Source organism: Octopus bimaculoides, chromosome 1, assembly GCF_046866305.1.
Source record: "Octopus bimaculoides isolate indiv1 chromosome 1, ASM4686630v1, whole genome shotgun sequence".
In the NCBI taxonomy this organism is placed as follows: domain Eukaryota; kingdom Metazoa; phylum Mollusca; class Cephalopoda; order Octopoda; family Octopodidae; genus Octopus; species Octopus bimaculoides.
This window is the reverse complement of record NC_142928.1, coordinates 153,131,225-153,142,225: the sequence shown is the minus strand read 5'-3', so window position 1 is coordinate 153,142,225 and position 11,001 is coordinate 153,131,225. Positions and strand designations below refer to the sequence as shown.

Genomic DNA, 11,001 nt, shown 5'->3' with positions numbered 1-11,001 from the left:
TAAATATGACATGGTTAGAATTTTTGTTAGAGTGTGTAAAGAAGGAAAGAACCCCCATTAAAATTCTTAATCTCCAATTTTGATGAAATTCGAATCATATAGAAAATATGATAAGTCTAATTCTTCAGTTCCATGTAACACGGTCAATGCCGCGTATCTCTGCTAGTATTCTATATATTTCTCGTAAAATGATCTTCACTGATTAGATTAACTGGATTCCAAATGAATAGGATTCTACAAGATCCTCATAGGTATTGGTTTACTATGTGGTTTGTAGTTTGTTCCACTACAGCAGTTTTTTGTGTGATTATCACCGGATTATATAAATCCATATATTGCGCATTAACATATGTGTTTGTGTGTGTGTGTATGGATGTATGTATATGAATATATGCATACATATACATATATATAGGCAAATATGTATACGTACACACACAGATATACACTTACATAAATGAGTGTGTATCTGTGTGTATGCATGGTTGTGCATGTGTGAGTGTGTGTGTGTGTGTGTGTGTGTGTGCGTGTGTGTGTGTGCGTGTGTGTGTGTGTGTGTGCGTGTGTGTGTGTGTGTGTGTGTGTAATTAAGGTTCTTCCAGCTACACATTTATCACATGACTATCTCGCATATATATCTCTCACTGTCCCTGTCGCAAGGATGATCATTCCATTCGTGATTACTTTTTGGGTCTAAACGTACACAGTGCTGATTGCCCCCATAGTTGTCAGGTCTACTCGCCCTCCAGAAATCATACGTAGGTGCTTCTCCATTCTGCCATAGAAAGACGCCTTTCTTAATGTCTTTACACAATCCAAAATAGAAATTGTCGTTTGGCCATTTTTCTGAAAAACAAACGAAAATCACAGATCAAGAATCGGCATGCAAAAACATTTTATTATTCGATGTATATTTGACCATCATAGAATCTTCTTGTTATTCTTGTTGTTAAGCCCAAGCGTAGCCGTGATCAATCATGATATTCTGCCTTATTTGTGCTTACACAGTGCATTCTGGACTATATTATGCAATTCGAACCAGTCAAATGATCAGTCAGTGTCGTTATTTTCACCCACTCTAACGCAGCTCAAAATCTGCATATAACCCGCTGGCGTGCGCCGTGTTTTACAGCTAGGAGAGAAATGACTAAACATTTTTAAACGCATTAGAATGTAATGAGTGCCCCATTTCTGTTTTAAAACTATATTTGTACATACAAACATATAGGCCTACATACGTACCTAACATTTGAGAATATATTGGACTTTCGGATTGAACCAAATTTAATGTGACTTGGATTGAAAAAAGTTTTTTTAATCGGCATAATTGGCTAGAATTATGCCCACAATGTAGTTTTTACGTTCAGAAACACATTTTCATGCTTCTTATACAGCTATAAACGTAACACACTAAAATAAAACTAAGAAACCCAACATTCATGTATATTGGTTTCAGTCATCCAAGTGCAACTATACGAAAAAAAAAAGTTTCTTAAACTTATCATAACTAATGTACAGAAAGTACGGTAATTTGCAAAATTAAAGTAGAAAAAGACGGATTAAGAACAAAGCCTTATAGTTCAGATGTTGCCGACATGGTGTTATTTGAACTCAGATTGGACTTTGGTTTTCCTTCTCTCTAGTATCGATGAAATAACAAGTATTCTATTAGAGTCGACATAATTGATTTTTGTTCCCCCAATTCTTTGAGCTGTGAGCAAATAATAGAAATCAGTATGCAGGGTGTTCGGCTTAAATTAGACAGTTTGCATAAAATGTCAAGAAAACACAATATTCCATCCAAAAATAAAATATATAATTTTTTGTTTTTAGATATTAAATACCTTATGGTTGGCAAATAATGGTTTACTCAAGCTAGCGCCCTCAGTTTCCAAACACAGCCTCAAGACAGGTCCGAAACTTGGTACATGCATCCATCAATGTGTACATGGGTTGCAGGCAGCGTATTTGATGACTTTCTCAACTGCACCCCACACATAATAACCCATTGGATTAAAATTGGGGAAATTAGGATCCCAGAAATTGCGGCTGGTGAAATCGTAAATATTCTACGACAGCCACTTTGAATATTTCAGGAGATAGAGCAAGGAGACGAATCCTGCTGCCAGACGAATCATTCCAGCAATTTTGGAGTAACTTTCTTCCCATGATGTACATATCACATCTAACAGCCTCTAGATTGCTCACAAATCAGTCTTTGAACAGAAGTCATGATGTCAGCATTTTGATACTCGCTGCTATTGACCATGATACAGGTAACTCTTTTCCAGCATTCAGATGGCCTCCATTCCTACAAGTTAGCTCACTTTTTCTCAACTACAACTTTTATCTTTATGCTCCCCAGCGCTGTTGATTGTTCACCAATACATGAAGCTGCTCTTGAAAACAGGACACATAAATATTTGACAAATTTAATCCTAAAATCCTGCTTGTAGAGACTCAAAACTTATTTGGTTACAGAAATAGGCAGAGCCATTATTTATGCAAGATTTACATGAATAAAAATAAATTTGTCTAATGTATTTTAGTCGAGTACGATTTTCGCATTGTAAATAAATAAGATGATTATATAGAAAAGTGGGTGGGAAATGGAAAAAAATTACTTTATAAAAGAAAATAATAAATATCTTGCACTTACAAATTTGCTTATGTACAGCAAATCTTCTGTATCATTTATATTCATTACGTTTAACAATGACATAGAATTATCTCTTTAACTAAGTTGTACCTAGATTTAAATCTTTCTTACAAAATTAGTAACTTTGCCTTCTAGGACAATCAGCAATGTGTTTCAATAGTATAGGGTTAAAAATAATATGAAAGATAATAACATACTTCATATCATATAAGTATGTGCTTTTCAAGCTGAATGCAAAGTACAGCTTTAGAAATTGATTAATGTAGTAGTAGTAGTAGTAGTAGTAGTAGTAGTAGTAGTAGTAGTAGTAGTAGTAGTAGTAGTAGTAGTAGTAAGAGGAAGAGGAAGTAGAAGTGGAGGAGGTGCAACAGCAGCTGCAGCCCTTTTGGGCGTTCTGTTTTCCTTGCTGGAAGGGTTCCCAACCCATGGGCAAAGTGGGATTAGATGATGGGGTGGTGTTTTCAAAGGGCTGGCATGATCGCCTGATCACCTCTGCCGATCAAACTCCCAACCCATGCACTCCCGTCGCGACACTGATTCTCCAGAACTGGGTTGGGTGTGAAAACCAACTTTAAAGTATAATTATAGATGTTTTTGAATCAGCAACGTTGTGATCTGTTAAGTCCTATTTGAGGTGAAAAATCAATAAATTGATTCCTTATGGGGTTTTCCATTTAATCAGGATTAAAAAAATCGATAAACCGATTCCTTATAGGATTTCCCAATAAAATTGGCTACACCTCATTTTCAACCATAAGTTTTACCAATTTTGATGTATTTTGTTCAAACTTGATGCCAGCATTACTTAGGACTCATGGGATCCTTGAATGCTTTAAGTTCTTCAAAGACGAAAAAATAAATCGATGAGTGGAAAAAATCGATAAACTGATTCCTTATAGGATTTCCCAATCAAATTGTCTGCAACTCATTTTCAGCCAAAAGTTTACTAGTTTCAACGGATTTCGCTCAAATTTGACGTCGATGTTATTTTGTTTGGTTTGAAATAAAGAGCTTGATTAGCTTAATAATCCTAACTTAATCCCGGGCAAAGCCGGGCTATACTGCTAGTATACTATAATTCTTTAACAATACATGTATGAAACTAAATGATTAAATTCAGTATTTTATCAAATGCCTATGTATTTTCTCATCGTAAACGAAACAATTAGAGTAGAGAGTACAAATGAAAAAAAGATTAGACCAAAGTCCGAATTATATTTGCGAGTTTTATTTGCGAAAATTTAAATTAAGAATGTCATTAAACATTTATCGTTTATGATATTAGATATATCTTGAGGACATTTTCGTTTGAATGCGCGAGTATGTGTGTGTGTGCGTGTGTGTGTGTGTGCGCGTGCGCGTGCGTGTGTGTGTGAGATAGATACATAGATAAGTAGAGAGAGAATGAGAGCTTGCTAGGTGTGAGAGAGAGTTGTATAAAATAGTAAAATGTTACTCACCCAATACCGTTTGTAGATACTTCATTATTTCTTCATTTTCCGCGTGCATAAGTTGTCCTCGATTCATATTGCAATCATCTGCAGCTTGATTCCATGTTTTTTTCTCTAAACTTAGTCGAAAACATAATCTAAATTCTGGTTGGTAAATGTAGCCGGCTGATATAGGGCATTCAGCTTTAGGAAGACAAGGAAAATATATTTCATGTGTTAAAACTTTTGGAAAAGTAATGACTGAACCCTATTTCTGACCCCTATTAGCTGTTATCTAACTTAGAAGTATCTTATCTTACCCAATACACCTCTGAGATTGATTTATAACTGTAGTTGAATTGATAGTCAAATTGAATTGATAGTCAATTTGAATTGATGAACAAGTTGAATTGGTAGTCAAGTAAAATTGATAGTCACTTCCCTCCCAGTTTCGTTTTTCTATTCTCAATGAATTCTTTTCCAGTGCAATTTGTCCCACACCTATGCGCATATTCATTAGGTGTTACAATCTCTTATTCATCAAATTTCCACAAAACAAGGTGTCCAGTTGATATTCTATCCTCTAAAGTTATAAATGTATACTCATGAGCTGGTGTTAAACTCATGTATTTTAATACTTCACATCTCTTAATGAACGTGTATGGAAACAGGTTACTGTATCATAAAAACTTAAAGATGTAACCTTTCTAACTTAAGAACATTCAGACTGTTGTTCTTACTTCAAACAACTCTAATTTTATTGTAAAAGGAATTTTTCAGGGAGACTCATTGTCTCTTTTAATATTTGTCTTATGCTTGATCCCCTTCACTTTAGAATTAAGGAAGACAAAGCCAGGGTATCAGTTCAAAACTAGCAATGGAAAAATTAACCATTTTCTCTACATGGATGGTCTGAAGCTTCTTAGAAAAATGGTAAAGAGATCGACTACTTAATACAGACTGTAAGACTATTCAGTATAGATACAGGCATGGAATTTGGCACAGATAAGTGTGCAATATTTGTAATGAGAAGGGAACATGTAGTCAATAGCGAAAGCATCCAATTACTAGATGGCCAGACATTAAAATCATTGAAAGGAGGAGAGAGTTATAAGTATCTAGGAGTATTAGAATTTGACAGAATACATACTGAAATGAAAACGAAAATTGAAATGGAGTACATCAGAATGGTGAGGAAGTTAATGAAGTCAAAGCTATATGGTCTGAATCTAGAGAGGCCTGTAAATACTTGGTCAGTATCATCACTTAGATACTTTTGAAGATCGGACAAAAACTGAATTGGCAAAACTAAACAAAAGAACAAGGTAGGAATTCAATATGAATAGAGGACTCCACCTAAGGGCAGGAGTAGCAAGATTATATTTATCTAGAAAGGAGAGTGGGAGAGAGTTAATATCAGTAGAAGACTGCGTGGAGATAGCTAGAGCAGATAACTCCTATGTAGATAATAGTGAAGAAAGTTTATTAAAAGTGCTAGAATCACAGCAAGACATAAGGTAGCCAAAAGACCAAGCGAATTTAAAAACCAGAAAAATAAACAGAGAGTATCTGACTGGCACGAGAAGGCATTGCATTATACATTCCCAAAAATAGTTGCAGCAAATAGTAGTAGTATGATATCATTATGGTTGCAGAAATAAAAGCTGAGAAAGGAAACATAAAGTTTGTTAGTAGCTGCACAAAATCCTGTACTAAGGAATAATTCGATAAAAGCCAAGATAGAAAACTCCAAGTAGATTCCCAGTGTAGTTTATGCAAACCAAAAGAGGAAAGCGTTACTGATATAGTAAATGAATGTAAGATACTGGCATAGTAAGAATACAAGAAAAGACATGACAACTAGGGAGAATAATCCACTGGGAGTTATGATAAAAGCTAGGATTTGAACATACTAATAAATCGTATAAATATGAATCTAGTAAAGTGATAGAAAGTACGAAATACAAGATGTGGGAATTTAACATTCAGACTGACGGAGTAATAGAAGCTAGAAGGCCTGGTTTAGTAGTGGTAGATAAAGAGAATAGAATGTGCAAGATAATTGATTTCACAGTCCCAATTGAGGAAAAATTCAATATAGGATGTATAGAAAAAATAGCAAAGTACAAGGGCCTATCCATAGATTTACAGAATCTATGGAAAGTGCGGATAAAACGTATCCCATTAGTTATAGGTGCATTGGGAACTATCCCTATAGATCTGAACAGATGGATAGAGGAAATAGGCATAAAAGCCAGTTTAGTACAGCTTCAGAAAACTGTTATTAGGGACAGCTAGGATACTTAGGATTGTTCTTGACATCTAAGGTCATTTGTAGCTCGATGTTAGGACTTTTTTCTTTTACAACAGTCCAATCTCTTGTGTGTGTGTATAATAATAATAATAATAATAATAATAATAATAATAATAATAATAATAATAATAATAATAATAATAATAATAATAATAATAATAATAATAATAAGCCACAAAACACGAGCAAAAACTAATACAAATAGCCACAAAACACGAGCAAAACAAAAAACTGTTTTCAGTATTTAAGGAAGCTGACAAATACAAACAAGAAATCAATCTACCTAACAAATACGAAGAAGAAGAAGAAGAAACAACAAAAGCTATAAAACAAATGAAATCCAAACTAAAACTAGAACAGCAACGGACCATGATAAAACGATGGCGAGAAAAGCCCCTACATGGTAAATACTGGGCTAAACTAAATGCGAAAGAAATAGACAGAGAAAAATCCCAGCAATGGCTGAGAAGCTCAGGACTCAAAGCAGAGACTGAAGGATTTTTAATTGCTGCACAAGACCAAAGCCTCCCCACCAGAAATTACCAAAAACACATAATGAAAAGAAATATAACAAGTAACTGTAGAATATGTGGAGATCGACAAGAAACAATAAATCATATTATCTCTGGCTGCCCAGTCCTGGCTAAGAAGGAATATATTCACAGACACGACAGAGCTGGGACCTATATACACTGGAAGCTATGCCAACATTATGGAATAACAACAGAAAAAAGATGGTATAAACACACGCCAGAAAAGGTCACAGAAAACGAGAAAGCAACCATACTCTGGGATATGCCAATACACACAGATAGAGAAATTAAGGCAAATAGACCAGATATAGTTGTCAAAGATCATGAAGAAAAAAAATGCTTTCTAATTGATGTATCAATACCAGCAGATGACAACGTTTCTCTAAAAGAAATGGAAAAACTTTCAAAATACAAAGACCTGGAAATAGAGATAACTCGAATGTGGAATCTAAAAACAGAAACAATTCCTATCATAGTAGGTGCCTTAGGTATAATAAAAGAATATTCAAACAAATACATAACAAAAATAGCAGGACTTACAAATATATATAACATACAGAAAATTGCACTACTGGGTACTGCACACATTCTACGCAAAACACTTTCAATACAGTAAACATAAGAGCACCACAGCAAACCACAGCACATACCCAAGGCGCACAGAGCTGCGCTCGGTAGTGAAGTGAAAGCACGTTATAAAAATAAAACTACTGAATAATAATAATAATAATAATAATAATAATAATAATAATAATAATAATAATAATAATAATAATAATAATAATAACAATAATTGCCCTGATGCGATACCAGATACTAGCTCTCATAGCCTCTGATCTTATCTGATTGGAAGAGTTATCATGCACTTGTTTTTTGTCGGTGTAAAATATGTGCTACAGCAAGACGGCGAGCTGGGAGAATCGTTAGCACGCTGGACGAAATGATAGTGGTATTTCGTCCGTCGCTATATTCTCAGTTCAAATTCCGCCGAGGTTGACTTTGCCTTTCATCCTTTCACGGTCTATGAAATAAGTACCAGTTACGCACTGGAGTCGATGAACTCGACTATCCCATCCCCAAATTTCAGGTCTTGTGCCTCTAGTAGAAAAGAAAATATGTGTTACAATAAATATTCTGCTCAATACAACAAATTTGCTTGTCAGTTGCTTAACCTTAACTAGTTGAGCATGTCCTTTGGTGGCTGACAATATGTGCATTTCTGATCTCGAGCAGAAGTAGAGGGGGAACATCATAGCCATGTATTCAGAGGAATAATTTGAGATTCTAATAGTTCACCACTGGAAATAAAGCTGTTTCGTTCAGCATCCTTAAACAACTCTTTTTCAGGGACTTTTGAGTGGGACGGGCCTCCTGCAAGATCAGGCGCTGTTTATTTTGATATGAGATCACCATTTTTATTCGTTCTAGTGCCCACAAGCAACGTACCTTAAGAATTTTTTTCGTGGTTTGGATTGTAACTGCCCTTTCCAGCATGTAAGAATTCCTATCGATGATCTTCTCTTCGTGTATTTATACACTCTTTTAAACAAATACTTTACGTGTTGTGATTTTTATTATACATACCGACCACTGGTAATAAATTATTTTAATAATCTTTACACTTATATTTATATAGTTAAATTTTACATTTCTTAGGCCAGTTAGCACACAATTGAAATTATTCACTGCTGTACTATTCTTACTTAGCAAGTTGGAACACTAGAGTTGAATCCATGGTGCATAAAAATGGAGCTGAATGCGCGCGTTTATTATATGTTCTCGGTACGTATTTCAGTTTCATAATTATGTCCTTTTTTCCAGCAACCTTACTGACAAGCTAAAGAGGCTAATTGATCAATTGATTAATTGATTTATTTGGTCATTAATAGCGAAACTCGTGTGTATAAGGTTCATTGAATTTTTATTCAATCTGGTGTCCACAAGCAATATGCCTTTTTCGTGGTTTATGATGTGACTGCAATTTCCAGCATGTAAGAAGTCCTATAGATGGTCTTCACTTCACGTATTTATACACTCTTTAAAACAAATTACAGTTAGTATTTAATAAATCGTATGATTTGCAAGTAAAGCTCATTGAATGGTTTAGTGTTCGTTCAGTATGTAATTAATGAGAGAGATAGAAAGTGGACGATACAAGAATCTTTATTGATCACTACAATCATTTCGACCCATGCAGCATCGGTCCCTCGCGTGTAGAATTCTGCTCGACTTGTTTAGGTGTATCCTTCAGTGTAAATGTGTCCCCTCAGATGATTTCAAAAGGTATTTCGTTAAAATAAACTCTGTTCCGGACAGTCTTTTACTGCATGCTTTCTTGGTTTTCGTAAATAGGAATTGCAAATTAAGAGAAAGAGCTTCCTTCTTATAGAAGATTAATAGCAAAGTTCAGATAGATAAAGAAACGGACAAAATCGGAATACTAACTCCCACTTTGAAGTGTATGTGCTTGCAATCCAGGAACAGGAATTATCAACCAAATACCTGATGCACAAAAGGGACACAGACACAGGAAATGCAGCAAAATATGATAACCGTTGCAGACTTAGTGGCGTTAACATTGAAGATATCATCCACGTCATAAATAGTTGTCCGAAAATGTGATCACGTTATAATCTACCGATGAGACATGATGTTGTAGCTACATGCATACTTAAATACATACACACATACATCACATACATCACATACATACATATATATATAATTACACACATACGTACATGCATACATACGTACGTGCATGCATTCATCTAGTGGAAATGTCTTTGAACATAACTCGAACAAGGTTGATCGTAGTCTTAACTAACAGAACAACAACAACGACCAGAAAAATAATAGCAGCAGGATGAATAACAACAATAGCATATAACTTGAAGGGAAACTTAAATGACTGTGAACGAATTACGTGGACAGAGAATGTATGGATCACAGTTAGGGATATTACTGTTTCTGTTTGCACTCATGGAAACACTCGAATAAGTGGAAATTAAAAAATAAAAGAAAGGGAAAAAATACGTAACCGTCCTTCAATCAACAACAACAAAAAGATCACTTATACACAGCCCCTTCACAGCGCCGATTACAGATGGTATCAGCCATTCTTTTACAAGGAATACTGTTAATATTAAATTAAATAACAAATAACATATTCTAAGAAGGGAAAGGAAAAGTAAAACTATGCACAATACATACACTAGAAAAGAAAACTACTCACGTGCTTGTAGTATGGTGTAAATACTGTTTGGAGGAATTTCGATGAATGATGAGGCAACAGGTAATTGCTTGATTTTACGTAGAATACATACTTTATAGGAAACGCTGTAAATAATCATAGTACATTTGGAGTGTATCATACATTGAGAAAGGCACTGAATTTGAGATCGGATGTTTGATATTTGAATCAATTTGTCATCTTCTGGAATGCCAGTTACAGAAGGGTGAATACGAGTTCCATAACATTCTCTGAAATCTACATTACTTCCCAAACATATTTGGAATAACAGCATTGAGAAAATAATCATGTGAATATTTGCTTTTCGAATCACGTGACTTACTGAGAAGCAATACATATTTCTTTATTATATTGTATTAGATAGCACTTCAAATGTTTACAAGTTAGGAAATAATTACCGCTTCTCATGCATAAAACGTTTCTCGTTAAATATATTTCGTATTGAATAATCACTAGGGATTAGCTTTACTCTCTTTACTTTTATTTAAAACAAATTGATAATGTCACTGCAAACAAAATCGAACTACATGACACTAACTATGAATCTCTACCGACGCTGTGAAGTATTTTCCAAATGAATATATATTTATATATATATATATATATATATGTGTGTGTGTGTGTGTATGTGTGTGTGTGTGTGTGTGTGTGTGTGTGTGTGTGTGTGTACCTCTGTGTGTTTGTGTTGGTGTATATGCACACATATGTACACACAGACAAGTTTATACTTGCAGTGTACAGAAATTACCTTAACAATTGAACTCGCACATAGAACACACACACACACACATATATATATATACATATACATA

At 34.6% G+C, this 11,001-nt stretch overlaps 1 protein-coding gene across 1 annotated transcript; it reads right to left on the bottom strand.

Moving 5' to 3' along the window:
* Positions 1-485: 485 nt before the first annotated feature.
* LOC106871888 (hemolymph lipopolysaccharide-binding protein) lies at positions 486-10,746 on the bottom strand. Its single transcript, XM_014918641.3, has 3 exons — positions 10,172-10,746; positions 4,120-4,293; positions 486-846 (listed from the first exon to the last, which is right to left on the bottom strand). The coding sequence occupies exons 1-3, from the start codon at positions 10,524-10,526 to the stop codon at positions 614-616; spliced, it is 762 nt and encodes a 253-aa protein (XP_014774127.2). The 5' UTR covers positions 10,527-10,746; the 3' UTR covers positions 486-613.
* Between the last annotated feature and the right edge of the window lie 255 nt (positions 10,747-11,001).